The 15253-nt window shown below is 53.3% G+C and overlaps 8 protein-coding genes across 8 annotated transcripts; 4 read left to right on the forward strand and 4 right to left on the reverse strand.

The window, feature by feature from the left end:
* Nucleotides 1–696: 696 nt before the first annotated feature.
* Nucleotides 697–1421, forward strand: PODANS_2_12660 (uncharacterized protein; the record flags this gene model as incomplete). The annotated part of the gene is made up of 3 exons (XM_001912049.1): nt 697–753; nt 819–1336; nt 1397–1421. The coding sequence occupies 3 exons, from the start codon at nt 697–699 to the stop codon at nt 1419–1421; spliced, it is 600 nt and encodes a 199-aa protein (XP_001912084.1).
* Nucleotides 1422–2700: 1279 nt separating this feature from the next.
* PODANS_2_12670 (uncharacterized protein) lies at nt 2701–3586 on the reverse strand (the record flags this gene model as incomplete). The annotated part of the gene is made up of 2 exons (XM_001912050.1): nt 2701–3485; nt 3535–3586. The coding sequence occupies 2 exons, from the start codon at nt 3584–3586 to the stop codon at nt 2701–2703; spliced, it is 837 nt and encodes a 278-aa protein (XP_001912085.1).
* A 447-nt stretch (nt 3587–4033) lies between these two features.
* On the forward strand, nt 4034–4819 carry PODANS_2_12680 (uncharacterized protein; the record flags this gene model as incomplete). The annotated part of the gene is made up of 2 exons (XM_001912051.1): nt 4034–4370; nt 4428–4819. Coding segments are annotated over 2 exons (729 nt in total), but the record flags the coding sequence as incomplete, so codon positions are not given.
* Nucleotides 4820–5226: 407 nt separating this feature from the next.
* On the forward strand, nt 5227–5403 carry PODANS_2_12690 (uncharacterized protein; the record flags this gene model as incomplete). The annotated part of the gene is made up of 1 exon (XM_001912052.1): nt 5227–5403. One exon carries the CDS (start codon nt 5227–5229, stop codon nt 5401–5403), a length of 177 nt encoding a protein of 58 aa, XP_001912087.1.
* Nucleotides 5404–5437: 34 nt separating this feature from the next.
* PODANS_2_12700 (uncharacterized protein) lies at nt 5438–7735 on the reverse strand (the record flags this gene model as incomplete). Its single annotated transcript, XM_001912053.1, has 1 exon — nt 5438–7735. One exon carries the CDS (start codon nt 7733–7735, stop codon nt 5438–5440), a length of 2298 nt encoding a protein of 765 aa, XP_001912088.1.
* Nucleotides 7736–8382: 647 nt separating this feature from the next.
* Nucleotides 8383–9786, reverse strand: PODANS_2_12710 (uncharacterized protein; the record flags this gene model as incomplete). The annotated part of the gene is made up of 3 exons (XM_001912054.1): nt 8383–8476; nt 8540–9625; nt 9689–9786. 3 exons carry the CDS (start codon nt 9784–9786, stop codon nt 8383–8385), a joined length of 1278 nt encoding a protein of 425 aa, XP_001912089.1.
* Nucleotides 9787–10708: 922 nt separating this feature from the next.
* On the forward strand, nt 10709–11386 carry PODANS_2_12720 (uncharacterized protein; the record flags this gene model as incomplete). Its single annotated transcript, XM_001912055.1, has 1 exon — nt 10709–11386. The coding sequence occupies one exon, from the start codon at nt 10709–10711 to the stop codon at nt 11384–11386; it is 678 nt and encodes a 225-aa protein (XP_001912090.1).
* Nucleotides 11387–13087: 1701 nt separating this feature from the next.
* On the reverse strand, nt 13088–13809 carry PODANS_2_12730 (uncharacterized protein; the record flags this gene model as incomplete). Its single annotated transcript, XM_001912056.1, has 2 exons — nt 13088–13569; nt 13797–13809. The coding sequence occupies 2 exons, from the start codon at nt 13807–13809 to the stop codon at nt 13088–13090; spliced, it is 495 nt and encodes a 164-aa protein (XP_001912091.1).
* Nucleotides 13810–15253: the final 1444 nt, after the last annotated feature.

Here is a 15253-nt window from a genome sequence, read left to right on the forward strand (position 1 = left end):
ATACAGACAGAAAGGGAAAAGATCTCGATCGGACCGGCCCTACATACAAAATCCAGCGCACTCCTTGTGCAACGAGAGGGGGCTGGCTGGCTGTTACGTCGAGGGGAGCTTTTGAAATCAGGCGCAATATTCGGCACCCACCTTTCTCTTCTTTCTCTCTCTTCAAGTTAATGCCGTTAGCCATAGAAATTCAATAGGGTAACAGCATTGACTTTGAAAAAACCCAAGCAGTCAGGTGATGGAATGGTGCCATCTCGCTCCCCGTCACAAAGGGTGATCGCGGAGTCGGTCGAGGTTTTGTGAGGAGCCAGGCCAGAGGAGTTCGGTGGTAGGAGGTGGTCCGTGAGACGGATGGATCGCTCCTCAGTCCGTTTCCCCAAGAACGTGGTTCTCGAAGTGCCAAGTGCTGGCCCAGGCCAACCCTGTCCGTTTGCGACCCAGCGCCAGTGGAGCTGCCCGGTCCAGATTCTCCAACTGAAGGCTCGGCATTCTTCACCTTCTTGAACCCGGCTAAACTGCGGGCTCTTTGACATGCTAAGAGCTAAGCAAGCCAACGCCAAGACCGCAGCAACTGGGAGCATCATCGTGTGTGTGTGAGAGGCAGGCTGGTTGTTGGCAGCAGCGAAGTCCCCATCTTTGAATCTCTGAATATCTTCAAGTGGTAAAACCCTACCACAGAACCCCCCAACCGCCAAAATGGCCTCCAAAGCGGTAGCAAAGGCTGCGGCCGGCACTGTCCAAAAGATCAGCACCGTATGTTTTCAATTGCTTACCTAGTCTCGTAGAATTGCCTCTTGTACTGATATTTCCCCATCCAGAAATACACCGTCCAGTCCACCGGCCTCTGGGAGAAGCTCCGCGCCTCCCTCTCCCTCGACGCCAACCGCTCCAACGGCGTCCCCCTCAACCCCTACAACCGCTTCCCCGCCCCCGGCCAGAACGATCCCCTCAAGTACGACGACCCCGTCACCCTCCCGGCCGGCGACCTCGCCGACAACCCGTACTGGAAGCGCGACGCCCGCCGCAACTACCCCCGTCTTTCTGTCGTCTCCCAGGCCGAGCAGGTTGCTCTCCTGACCGTCGGCTCCGCTGCCGCCCCCCGTGTCGAGCTCATTGGCGAGGAGGGATCCAAGGCTCTGGTTGCCGCCCAGGAGCAGGGCAAGCAGGCTGGCCTGGCCAACTATATCGAGTCTGCCGGTGTCGAGGCTGCGAAGAGGGTGCTGGAGGCCACTGGTGGCCTGCCACCTCTGCCGAGCGGGACGACGATGAGCAATGCCGAGGGGAAGTGGGATGTGCACAAGTACAAGCTGGAGGAGGAGCAGAGCTATGGGGAGGAGTAGGTCTTTTCTCTTTTTATTTCTCTCTCCTATGAAAGAGATGTGCTAACGAATCACAGCTACCCCTGCAGAACCTTTGCCTAAGGTTGGTCGTTTAGAGAAAGGAGAAAGAAAGAGGTCACCGAGAAGCTGTACATAAGACCTGCAAAATAGAGGCGGTATAGACAGACGGGGCATGCTGGCTTTGAGACGCGTTTTTCATTTGTTGCTTTCATTCATGAGATTATGTGCGTGAATGAGTGTATACGTGGGTGTCTATCTACAGCTTCCCTTTCCATCACCACATTCAAACGGTGACCCCCTTACTTGCTGTCCCTGCCTCCTCCCCTCCGCTTGCTTTCTCCCCGACCATCCTCTCGATAATCTTCGCCTTCCCCTGCCCCCTCTTTATCCTATCATCGAAATCATTCACCGCCTCGTGCTGGGATGTTCTTCCATGGAACAAGCTTTTCCGTCTCAACCAGGGCATACAGTGTGGTGATGTGCTTCTCTAGCCTGGGGTTTCTTGGGTAGTGGTGGGAAGGTCTTTCTTTTCTGTTCTCGGTCTCTGTTGGCACAACTGGTTCTGATGACGCCGGTGGTGATTTTGACGGTGGCGAAGAAGAACGGTTGGGCAGTCGATTGGCCCAGACTAACGCCCTTCCGTACAACCTTCCCGCCTCGAGAAATTTCTGGTAGCCCTTTTCCAGACCCAGCTGTCTTCCCTCGGTGCGACCAGCGAGGACTCCATCGGCGGCGCCTTGGTTGTAACCTTCGGTGTAGAACAGGGTTTCGAGGTGGAGGAGGGAGTCGAAGGGGTCTTCTGCGGAGTTTATGGTTTGGTGATTTGACGCCATGGTTTTTATGTGTGAGTGGGAGGGTATAAAATTATGGGATAACTCGTGTAAGATGCGGTCAAGAATGACTGTGAGTGAGTGAGTGAGTGAGTGAGTGAGTGAGTGAGTGAGTGAGTGAGTGACGTGAGTGAGTGAGTGAGTGAGCGGCTTGTATAGGCAAGTAACTATGGCGGGGTGAGCCGAGTTCAAAAGAGCCGGCCGGAGCGAGCGAACGAGCGCGGGGCAAATTTTGGCCCCGCAGTGAGACGTTTTGGTTGTGTAAGCCGAGCTTCCAGGTTGAGAGCTCATCCTGGACGGTGTCAGCTTCATTTTTGTTTTTATGCTTTCTTCCTCCAAACCAGTTTCTCATATTGAAGTAAGAGTTTGGGCTGGAAGCATTTAGCATGAGCCACCTCGTTTTGCTGGGAACCTCAGCTCACCATAGACAATAAATTCAGCTCAACTCGATAGCATCCGGCCTTGTCTCTAATGATACCTATATCATCTCTCAAATATACAAACCATGAACTCTATGTATGAGTGTCCCCCTAATGAAGCATAACCATCCCTCCATTAGCACAAACAACCTGTCCCGTAATCCACCCCGCCTCCATCCCACACAGCATCCCAACCACACCCGCAATCTCCCCCGTCCTCGCCGCCCTCGTCCCGTCCGGCAGACTCTCATCCTTCACATCCCCCTCCTGCGCCTTCATTAACGGAGTGTGCTTGATCCAACCCTCAATCCCCTCTAGGAAAACCTCTGCATTACTCGCGTACATCGGCCCCTCCACTGGACCAGGGTTCACCGCGTTCACCGTGGCATTCTGCGCCAACTCCCGCGACCACGTCCGTGTCATTGCTTCCAACGCAGCCTTGGTCCCGCCGTAGACAGACTGGGTGACGAACCCGGTAGAGGAGGAGACGGAAGAGATGTTGACTATCCTGCCTGATCTATCCTTAGGGAGGTAAGGCTGGGCGGCTTGGACGAGAAGGAGAGGACCCAAAACGTTGACGCGGTAGGTGGCTTCGAATTGGGGGATTGTGACGTCGGGGAGGAGGGCGTTTTGGGCTATGCCGGCGTTGTTGATGATGATGTCTATTTGGAAGGTGTTGTCTGAAGAGGAGAAAGCAGATTTGACATCTTGAACAAGTTTGGCGGGACCTTCCGGGCTGCCAATGTCTGCTTGGATGGGAACGACTTTAATGTTGTGGGAGGAGGTGAGCTGGGCGGCGAGGTCGTTGGCGATGGAGGTAGAGGAGGGGGAGGTGTAGTTGAGGGCTATGTTGCAGCCTTTGGAGGCGAGGTTTTCGGCTATGGCTGCGCCAATGCCTGGTGATTGTTAGCATAGTGGTGAGAAGGGACGGTTAGGGACACATACCTCGCGATGAGCCGGTTATGATGGCGAGTTTGCCTTCGAGAGGGCGAGACATGTTCCTGGTGATATCAATGCTATACAAAACTAACACAGATGAGAGAGAGCTCTTTGGACGCGGACAGGGAAGAAAATAAAATCAATTTGAGGAGATAGCTTCATATATACAAAACAAAGCGGCGTAACCCCCCACGGAATGACAATGCCCTTGATGTATAAGTTGGACATGCCCCGCATCTGGCGATGTCGGTCGAGGTCCATCCGGGGAAGCTCTTTACCCTGGGAAGCTGCCCCGCTATTTGCGCGGCTACAGCGCCCACCCCACATGGCTTTCAGCGGGAAGTCCCACCCATTGGCGGCGTTGAATTTCACCTTGGCCGTCTTGTCAGAAGAGCCCCACCAAACGGCCGTCCCGTCCAGCGTTCAATTCACGCCGCCCGCATCACGCCGAAGCTTGCCGACTACGAAGCTTTCGATTATTTAGCTATACCGTACATACAAGGCCCGAACAAGTTCAGCTCAAGACACAATGGACATCCGCCTCCTCCGCCCCTCCGACATCCCCCTCATCCAGCACGCCAACCTCGAGAACCTCCCCGAGAACTACTTCCTCAAGTACTACCTCTACCACGCCCTCTCCTGGCCCCAGCTCTCCTTCGTGGCAGTCGACGTCTCCCGCCCCGCAAAGACCCCCTATGACTACCCCAAGATCGTCGGCTATGTCCTCGCCAAAATGGAAGAAGAGCCCACGGACGGCGTCCAGCACGGCCACATCACCTCCCTCAGCGTGATGCGCACCCACCGGAGGCTGGGTATCGCGGAAAAACTCATGAGACAGAGCCGTATGTTCCCCCCTTTTACCCCCCCACCCAAATCACAGTGTATTGATGGGTGAACAGAACAAGCAATGGTGGAAGCCTTCAACGCCCGTTACGTCTCCCTCCACGTCCGCGTCTCCAACCAAGCCGCCATCCACCTCTACCGCAACACGCTCAAGTTCGAGACGGAAAAGACGGAGCCAAAGTACTACGCCGACGGGGAGGACGCGTTCTGCATGAAGCTCGATCTGGATTTTATCAAGCAGCAGATTTTGGAGGCGGAGAAGGCCGAGGATGAGCAAGACAAGAAGAAGAACAATGGCTCGGAAGAGAAGACGAAAGAAGACCAGGACGAGGGCGAACCGGTGGGGGATGTGGGTAGGGATCCGGAACAGGACAAGAAGATCAAGGTCAAGGTTGGGAGGGGGTTGGGGGTGGGGGAGTTGGTGGAGAGGGACGAGAGTAAACATTAGTTTTGCAGGTGTTTGTGGTGTTTTAAAAAGGGATGTCTAGATATGTGGGTTCTGTTTTGTCCTTGGTTGAGCGTTTAGAAACGTGGGCAAGGGTGGGCGGGAATACAAAAAGTCTACCGGTCAGGTGTGTTTTGATGTGATATGGGTGGGTGATGTTGGTTTGTGATTAGACATGAGTGGAAAAGGGGCTCGAACAGGTAAACATTGTTTGTCGATATCAAGGCTCACACAAAGCGGACGGTATAAACAGGGGGTTATGGAGCTTACTAATGTCCCATTATTTAACGCTACCTATCGCAAACTCCAACACAAAACGGCCGCTAAGATCTGATGAAAACATGTTTTCGTGACTGTCATGAACTCACACAAACCCTCACCTCTCACCTTTCAGCCCTCATAAACAACCCATGTCTACTCTCTTCCTCCCTCGCCAGCTCCCTCGCAAACTCCTCATCCGCCTCCGTCCTCAATCTCTCCATTTCCACCGCCAACTCCTCAATCTCCTTTTCCAGCCCGATCGCCGCCTTTTCGTCCTCCGCCTTGGGGAATCCCGGACCAGAGATCTTTTCTTGAAGGCTCAATAGATCCGAGTACTTGGCGGTGATCTCATCCTCAATCTCATCGGCTCGTTTGTATTTTGCTGCTGAGGGCTCTGAGGGGTGTGGCGTTGTCACTTTCTTGGGGCCAGGCTCCGGGCGGTAGGGGGCCGGGACGGCCAAGGGGGAATCCGGTGGGTGTTGGGGGGCTATTGGCAGCGGCATCGAAGGAGAGACCGCGGTAGGAGGGGGGTGCTTCGGATTGGGGGACGAGGGGAAGAGCTGGTGCGCCAAAGGGGTTTGTTTGAGGCATTGGGGGCATCGGGGGCATCGGGGGCATCGGGGGCATCGGGGGCATGTAAGGCGGAAAGCCCTGAGGAAAAAGATGAGACGGTCCATGGGGAGGCGGAGGGCCAGGCGGTGGTGGACCATGATGGGGAACAGGAAGAGGACCAGATCTATGACCGTGACGGTGAAAGTCCTTCTCTGCCCGGCGCATCTCCTTTTTGGTTTGACGCTTCTCCCGCTTCTCTTGCCTTCGGCGTTGACGCTTCTCCTTGCGGAGCTGGCGGCGCTGACGCTTTTGCTCCTTCTTCAGCTGCTTCCATTCACGCATCAACTCCTTAACCTCACGGCGCAGGGCCTTGCGGTCCTGTGTCATGTTGACTGGCTCGTTGATCTCTGTGGCAGGGGCACGGCGAGCCTCACGGATCTGTTGCTTTGCTTGACGCACTCTTTCCCGTGTGATCTGTTGTTCGGGGTGATGGAGGGACTCCGAGAGGTACGTCTTCATGACGGGCAGCTGGGTGTCTTTCAGGTCGTCATAGTCGGGTAGAGAGCCGATGGTGGACTCAGAACTGCTGGACGACCTTGATGATGTGCTCGATACAGAGCTTGACCGGGAGCGACGGCGCTCTTTGGAAGGAGACTGGTGTGTCCTTCCACGGTCTTGGCCCTGAGCAGGTTGGTTGGCCGGTTGAACGTTGCCAACACCCTCCTCGCCTTCCCGTCCACGTTGTGCTGGCTGTTCTGGTTCTGTCGGACCTTGCCCCCAACGGCTGTTCCACCATCCTCCTCGTCCTCCCCGACCAAAGTAGTGATGTTGTCCACGTTCGGGCCTCTGTCCGCCGCAAGCACCTCTCCCACCAGGACCACCCCAAGTCCATCGAGGCGGGCATGACATCCCCGGCATGATTGGTGGAGGTTGAAACCCACGGACATCACCCGGAAGACGACACCAACCCCCAGGTCCTCCTCCACGACCGTGGGGCCCCCCTCTGCCACCAAACATATTCCCAGGATTCCACCCATTGATGCTAATCCCATTAGTATCAGCCACTATGCCCCCGATCTTGAGATGGCCAGTCCGACCATCTACCACAAAATTATTCCCGATGCTAATCCTCTCCCCATCAACTTTGATTCCGCCAAAGTTGAACCCATTGCCGTTATTGTTATTGTTACTGTTGCTAGGCCCAGCAGCACCACTCCCTCCACCAAAAGGACTAAACCGTCCCATCCACCCCCCTTGCCCCCGCGCCTGCTGCTGTCCCTGCCCCGAAGGAGTATCAAACCTCTCCTCCCATCCCCCAGGCATCCTCTCCTCCCTCTCTCCCTCGCCCTCATACCTAACAACAACCCTCACCCCCCTACTCTCCCAAAACCCCTCATTCCACTCCCTCACCATCCTCTCCACCCTCTCCCTCCTCGCCCCGACCCCCTCCCCATCACCATCCCTATTACCAACCCCCCTTATCCTCTCCAGCAAGAAAACCTCGGCCTGGCTCCTAGTATCACTCTCCCCCTTCTCACTACCAGTCTCAACCCCCTCCGCCCTCAGTTTCCTATCCACCACCCGTTCATTCGTCCTATCCGCAAACCCAGGCAGCAGATAATTCAGAAACGTCATCCAGTCCTCCCGCGTGATATCCCCATTCTCACCAGCACCACCACCGACAGTCAACCTGTCGATCCCAGCGATGGCCTCTACATCCGTCAGAGCTGGGTCAGCAGCGAGGGTGATCTCAACTGTTGTCGGGCCACCGACGAAAACACCCGAATGCGGCCGGCTGTCGAAGTATGCCTGCGCCTCTGGGATCCGCCGAGGACGAGAAGTAGCAAGCGGCGATGAGGGGGCAGCGACAAGGTCAGCAGCAGTGTTGGATTGTGCCGACTGGGGAGTTAGAGGAGGGGTGTAAATAATCTCGCCGTCGTAGGTGGTGGTGTCGTCCGAGTTGGATGAGTTCCTTCGCAGGGTTGATGTGGTGGTGGGCGGTGTCGGGTTGGTCGGAGATGGGCCAGAGGACGTGTTGGAGTATATGTCTGTTTCTGAGTATGGAGGGGGAGGGATGTCTTCGAGGGGAGCACGCCGGGATGTCATGTTGCTGATGATTGGAAGGTGAGGTAAGATCAACAAAAAATAGACAACAACCTAAGGTAATGGAATCAGAGGTTCAACGTCCAAAAGAGCCCCAAAGTGGGGTGGACACTGAGATAACTACGGATAGACGCACTGGCTTCGGGCAAAGAGAAAAACAGTCAAGGCACAGCAAAAAGGCGGGGCGATTAAGCATTTGTTGGTATTCTTGCGGTGAATGGACAGCTCGCCAAAAGGATGATGAGAGTCAGATTCATCAAACCAGCCATCATGGGTTGAGGTGAAGGATGTGTAAGCCAGCTCCCCGAGTCTCCGCGCGCTTCGCTGCCATTTGCCAGGGGGCCGTTGCCCACAAGGGCACCGCAAGAGGCTTGGCTGACATAGCCCCATAGTTCGGTCCCCTATTCGCTCCCCGCAGTCCTTTGTTCTGTGGGTCCCACGCTCACCACACCACCACTCGGCCTCGAAGCTTACGCGGCCCTACCAGGCGTCAACAGTCCACCTAGTCTAGGCCTGTCAAAGCTCCATTGGGTATAATAAAACGACATGTGAATGGCTCGATTAAGAGCCGCAGCCAGAGGCCACGAAGAGCTGTCGCGTTCTCTGCCCCTCTCAAGATCAAGAATGTGACGCACAGCACACAGTTTTCTTTAAACCTCACCGTCGTGGAGAGAATATCCTATATCTTCCACCTTGTAATGGTCGGCCAAAATACTAGCCAAATGATGGCGTGTCTGTGGTCCCCTATTGGAAAGTTAACGAATCGCCAAATCTTAACCGACCATGCATTACAGCAGGGCAACTTACAAGTTGGTGATGTACACTTCCACGAGTGATGGTGGGATGTAATCGGTCACGGTATTTTCGATATCCAGAGCCTCGACCTCGGGACCGTCTGCATAGCTCACAAAGCTGGATGGGTTGCCGAGTTCACTAATGACAGCCTCGTCCGATGGATCCTCAGGGCAGAACTTGTAGATGGCACCAAGAACAATGACAGGCTTCAAAAACTCTCTGGCAGCTTGAGCAGCAATGCAGGCACCGCTGTCTACAAGCAAGCCACCGTTTTGGTAAATCACCTTGGCACCAAAAATGACCTTGTTCACCCTGGGAATATAGGCCATCAACCCATTGCTGGCCAAGTTGATGGTGGTAACTCCGTGCGAGTTGAGCTTCTTCCTCAATGCCGCATAGGGCTTCTCACCACTTCCTGGCTCGATAGGGTCGATACTGGCAATGAAGACAGTAAACCGCCGCCTCGTGGCAGCCTTGATGAGAAACCTCTCAACCGTCTTGGTGGGCTGATAGGCAAGCACATACTCGCCAGGGTGAATCTGGATATCCGCAAAACTCGCAATCTGGTCATCGGCCTGCTGGATCTCGTCCATGATTTCCTCAATCCCATTGATAACCTCGGTTCGCAGGGCATGTACACTGGCAGGCTGGGCCTGAGAAAGTGGTGTTGAAGCTCCAGTCATGGGTGTGTCGGCAGCAGTGGCGGCTGAGAGAATGTTGAACATGGACTTGGACACCTGAAGGCCGCCTGGGGCAGCAGTGTTGGAGCGCATAAGGACTGGGGTCGGGGCAGGCCGTTGTGGTGGAGGGTTGGTAGGGGCAAGGCTCTGGATATCGGATGCCGAATCGCTGCCCAAGTCGTCGGCATTATTTCTGTCCTCGGTTGCCTCGTCGCGGATGAGGCCCAGCACTCGGCGCACAATATTTCCAATTACTGGCTCGTGAGGGGCAGCTCGTGCAAGTCTGGACCCAACACTCTGGACTCTGCCCAAGAGCTGGTCAACATCGTGCCATTTCGATCGCGCAACAACCTGGAGGAGAATGTGGGCTGTCGCAACGGCGCAGTCATCGCCCTTTACCTGGCGGCGCTTGAGGAGACTAACAAGAGAGGAACAAAAGTCAGAAGAGCTCAAAACACCGCAGCACAAGGCAGTCACCTACAATATTAAAGCTTCGATTGAAGCCTCATAGGGCTGACTCTTGAGGGACTTGATCAGCTTGTCCAAGCTGGGGGCATAGTTTGCCTGTGATGGTGGCATGGCTTTGTGTGTGTGTGAATATAGACAGTATCAACCGTATAAGCCACTGAGGATCAAGGATATGTTTTTGAACAAGATGGGTGACCCCGCGGTTCGTGCTGGGAAATCGCGGAAGCTCGAAAACGGCAGGTATGGTGTTTCTCGTTGTCTGTCTCTTTGCGGTGTAGAATATGGGCTGATCAATTGTTTTGCTGAAGTCTCTTTGTCAAATCACTTGTCTTAACTGACTGGGAATTTGGCTTTTGCTTCCAGAAGAACAGAATGAGTCAATGTGTCACTGCAAGCTTTCAGCCTTGGGGAACGAACCGTGGAAAATTATGGTGGGGTACTTTCAGTGTCCCGCATTGAACACCCCACCCCGCCCACCTTTCGCTCAATCCGGCTCATCTTCGGCCCTTTGAGCCCCCCTCAACACCGACCTTTTTCTCATGATGGTCCGAGCGCCTACACCGCTTGGCATCGGGGCACGGGCCTCGACACTGCCGCTAGCGCCAGAAATTCTTGGAGCTGGCGGAACGGGCATACAATTGGCCTACAAAATTTCTGGCTCGCCTTTGCATCTGAAAATCTGCAAGTCTCGACTCGTCTGGCGCAAAGGTGGCAGCACTATATTTGTTGATTCCCCCTCTTAATCGACTCAATTGCTTGTATTATCCCGACTATTCGGTAATCATATCTCTTATTTCACCCCGCCCGTCTTCGATTTTCACGCGCCGAGCTCAGAAAGTCGCCAAAATGACCACCAAGGAAGTCGTCGACATTGTTGACAAGAAGGAGAAGAAGGAGAAAAAGAGCAAGGACAAGTCTGAGAAGAAAAAGGAAAAGCGCTCTGATTCTGCCGGTGTCACTAAGGAGAAGAAAGACAAGAAAAAGGACAAGGCCAAGCAGGAGAAGCTTGCCCGCGCCGCCGAGGCCCATCTTAATGCTGAGGCCGCTGCTGCGAAGGTGGACAGCGACGTCGAGGTCGATCCGGAGGATCTTATCAAGCCTGCCGAGGAGCTTGTCCCATTCGCCTTCCCCCTGGCCGATGACAAGACTCACAAGAAGATTTACAAGCTCATTAAGAAGGGTGCGTGCACAGCAATTGCCTCCAATCGACTCGCTTTTGCGCAGACCGATGCTAATCTGTTTTTTTCCTCTAGGCGCGAAAGTAAAGTCCATCCATCGCGGTGTTAAGGAGTGCGAGAAAGCTATCAAGAAGACACCTGCGAAGACCCCCGCGACTGCCCCTAGCGACGCCCCCGGCCTTGTCATCATTGCCGGCGACATCTCTCCTATGGATGTCATCATGCACTTCCCCCTCCTCTGCGAGGAGCACAATGTTCCCTACTTGTTCATCAAGTCCCGCGCCGACCTCGGTGTTGCCGCTTGCACCAAGCGCGCCACCAGTGTTGTCATGTTGAAGCCTTCAGGCAAGAAGGCTGGCAAAGACACCGAGATGACCGACGCTGATAAGAAGTCGTCGGCTGAGGAGTACCTCGAGTCCTACAAGGAGGTCCTGAGGATTGCTCAAAAGGAGTGGGATGCCCAGGTTCAGCCGTGGGTCAAGGGCACCCACTCTAAGCAAATCGCCTACCGCCAGGCCAACAAGCAGCAGTAAATCGGCGCTGCCTGAGCTCCCTGTTGCTGTTTGACTTCAAGGCAGCACGTTTTCTTGCTACATTCTCAGCAACCAGCATGATATACCCATACGGATACCCAGCTCCCCTTACTTGTCACGCGACTCTACCTCGGCATCGTTTGTTGGGCATGTCAGAAGCAGGGTTATCCTCCTCTCGATCTCTCCGTCTCTTCAGTCTTCCCTTTGCATCAAGTTTCTTCGACAACATGAGCAAACTGCGTATTCACACTATTAATATTGCAAGAGCTTATCGTTCAGTCTTTGGAACAGCATCAATGGGGAATACCATGAGGGGCTTCAATGAGAGAATATCAGAACCAGAGGATATTTTCTTTCTTTCTCTGAACATCAATTTGAAGCATCTTGTCATTTTCTCGATGGCATGGTAGTCGTTGATTTGGCTTCCATTGGGTGTCAAACAAAAAAGGCCGGCGTTCAGGGGACATACTGGGGGGTTTTGTTCATTGTTTTCTTTTTTCGGCATTTGTTGAAGTACAAAACAAAAGGGAATGGGGGTTAGCGGTTAGCTTTCAGCCTTTTTGTAGGGTGTATAAAATATCACAAACACCGGATGGTGTTTTATATTCAATTTTGTTCATTTTGCTTTTGTGTGCTCCGACGAGAATGATAGACACCGTCGACAGAAGTACCCATCAACATTTGTCCACCTAGAATCCAACGCAGACTCCCGTCGTCCTATTCCGAAGCAACCTGCAACACGGCAGACCATCGCCAATCTATCAGCACAAGAGATATACCACCCATCCCAAACTTACAGACCACAACACCAGCAAGCCTGGCATCAGGTACTCACTCCCATCAACTTCATGAGCATTCAACTAACAACTCATGAACAGAAAAACAAAACAACGTCCCACACATCCCAATGTCACACCTTCACCTTAACCACCTAACCACCTAACTCTCTATCAACTCCTCGTTACAGACAAACACAGCAACCCAACACCGCTCGGGAAAATTGCCCTCACTAAATCAACCCCATGCAGAGATGAACCCATGAGCCCCCTCATCAACAACACTTGACACAACAACACTTGACACAGACAGACTCAAGATTCAACCCGTCTGTTTCAATGACGATACCCCCTTGACAGCCCAGCTTGGCAGGTTGAAAAACACACCAACAACTACCGAGAACACCGTGACACGAGGATTTATCACAGCAGCCCGTGCTGGGCCTCCTGTGCCAATAGAACCGCGAATATCCCCTGTCTTGTTCGCGTTTGCTCGGATAGGTGATAACGAGTACTGTCGATTCCACTTTCTAGAAACGAGGGTGCTCTCTCATGTGTGTTTGGTGGTTTACTGAGATTCCAGCCATGTTTCAAGTTCGTCGGCTGAGAAAAGCCTTACGTGTTTAGCATGGGGATGTTGTTGGGAGCCAGAGAATTAGTAATTTTCATGATCACCACGGCACCGAATAGTTCACATCCTCTTCGCATATTCAGCAACGCGCACAACAGCAGTGAGTCTACCTCAAATCCCATTCCATGGATGCTAATATCATAAAAGTACACAAAAACAAAAGAAAAAAGCATCACACACTAAAGCGCCTTAATCTTTTGAATTTCCTCCTCTCCCTCCTCCAAGATCACTCTATCCCGAGTCGAGGTTCATTAATCATCTATCTTTCCTCCTCCCATTGCCCATCATCTCCATTTACTCCGCCCGGAAAGAGTTACGGCTCAATGGGGTGCCACCGGAGCCGAAGGGGATAGTGCGGGTGCCCCACCAAGAAAGGAAGACGGAAAGACCGACAGTCTCGAAGAGCTTAGCGAGCACATTGAGGCCAACCTGGTCAAAGGCGCGGTGCTCGACGACAAGCTGGGAGATAAAGCCGGGGGCGCTGGTGGCGGCGAAGATGAGAGCACCGAGGTAGGCGGCGCCCTTGTAGGAGAGAGTGCCTGTGGCGTTGATCAGGGCACCGACACCGTAGGACTGGAGGGCAGAGCCGACGAGGGCGGAACCCCAGGCAGCGGCGGCAGAAGAGGCTTCCCGAGACTTGAGGAACTCCTCCTTGGTGTTGGCAGACTTGGCCTTTTGCCAGGTCTTGCCGAAGAGGGGGGAGAGGACGCCGAGCTCGAAGGTGTGGTTGAAGACGGTGCCGAGGGCGATGGCGGAAGGCTTAACAGCGGGGAGGTCTGTGATGGCATTGTTAGTTTTGGGGTTTCATTATTGACTATTTGTGTCCTGATCCCTCGGTGCAACCATTGAAAATCCTCTTCGCCAGACTGACAGATACTCAATGGTTTTTTCCATTCCCAGCGTCTGGTCGAGAACCGGCCGAGTCGACGAGGAAGAAGTCGCATTGATGACACCGGGTCGGATACATGGACGACTAACAATGCGGGGAAATGGCGTCACTTACACTGAAGAGACATGTTTGCGGTTGTGAAGTGTGAGAGAGTTGTGTTAACTGTTTGGATAGTGTTGAGGAAGTGGTTAGTGTATCGTGAGAGGACTATTCGTCAAAGCTGGATGGATTGTTTGTTTGGTTTGATGAGGAAAGAAAGCAAAAAGTCAGGTCAGCAGACGGCGGGAAAGACGGTTTATTATAACACAAAACTCTGAAGAGTGGGCAGGAACCTGGATCGCCTTTGTGCGTCACGATTTCCCAGCCTGCAAGTGACCCAGTCCCCCAGTCCAGTCCCGTACCCGGGCCAGGTTAATTGGAAACGGACGGGGCCCTCCACCTCCCCAGTGACTGGCCGGGGTACCAAGCTGTAAGGCGTACGTACCCCCTTTTGCTACCTCATACATCATCGCAGCGTAGCTCCCCGCCTTGAGAAGCGCTTCCCAAAGTCAGCAGTGGGAGAGCAGGCCTTTGATGCTGCTGTGCTATGACGTCACCACCTTTTGCGCCTGTCAAATTCCGATGCGACCCTTGGCTTGGGCCCCACTTTCCGCAACCTCCCAGACCACATTCTCCGCTTTTGGACTCTTGATTCGGATAGCCCCATGGCCTTGAAAGGCCATCTTCCATCAGCTCATTCTTCCTCTCAAACAGCAATTGGTGTTTGCCTCGGTGTCCACTTGTGATGCTAATATCAAGATTCAGCTGCTGGAGACTTCTACGCTTTACGAAACGTGTTGTCTGAACCAAGGCGGAAGAGCCGTTAGAGACATGGGCTATGTTAATAAGTGAGCACGCCAGTTCCTGTGTGACGTATGCAGCTCCCCCTCTGGGATCTTCGATTCTTTGATTCAATGCCGAAGAAAACAACGCATGTTCGATCTGCTTCCGTTCCTGAAACCCGAGACATCCTGGCTGCTCGCCATATAGCCAAAGCTGGGTGGGCTTGACGGCCTCGGCGAGGTGTGATACCCCTGAGTTCGATAACATCTGGTCCAGACACTTTGGAATGACAGGACCCTGTGGTCGATCCAAGCTTACTATCATGGCTATAGCCTCTTCTCTGTCTACACTGGGTCTCAAGTAAACAAAACATATCTTCAAGAGGACTCATCATGAAGTTGAAAGTATGTTAATAAACCATGTATAAACAAGAGTTAAATGTAGTATGTGTAATGCAATACAATGCAGCTGATGCCTTCATTTTGTCCTCTTATCCTCTTCCCCCTTCACCCAAGCCAGATTCGTTGAGCACTGCTTTTTTTTCTCCCCTCCCATCATGCAAAACATTACCTTTCGCTCCCCTCTTTAATTTTATAAGAAGCCCCCTTCAACCCTCTCAAAAAGAAAAAATGGGTACAAGATGAAACGAACCAAAAAAAAACAACAGAAAAAAACTTCAAATAATTATCAAAACAATATTTCCCAGCCCCTAAGACCGCCCCCCCCCCCCCCCCTTTTCCCGCAAACCG

This window comes from Podospora anserina, chromosome 2, assembly GCF_000226545.1.
Source record: "Podospora anserina S mat+ genomic DNA chromosome 2, supercontig 2".
In the NCBI taxonomy this organism is placed as follows: Eukaryota; Fungi; Ascomycota; class Sordariomycetes; order Sordariales; family Podosporaceae; genus Podospora; species Podospora anserina.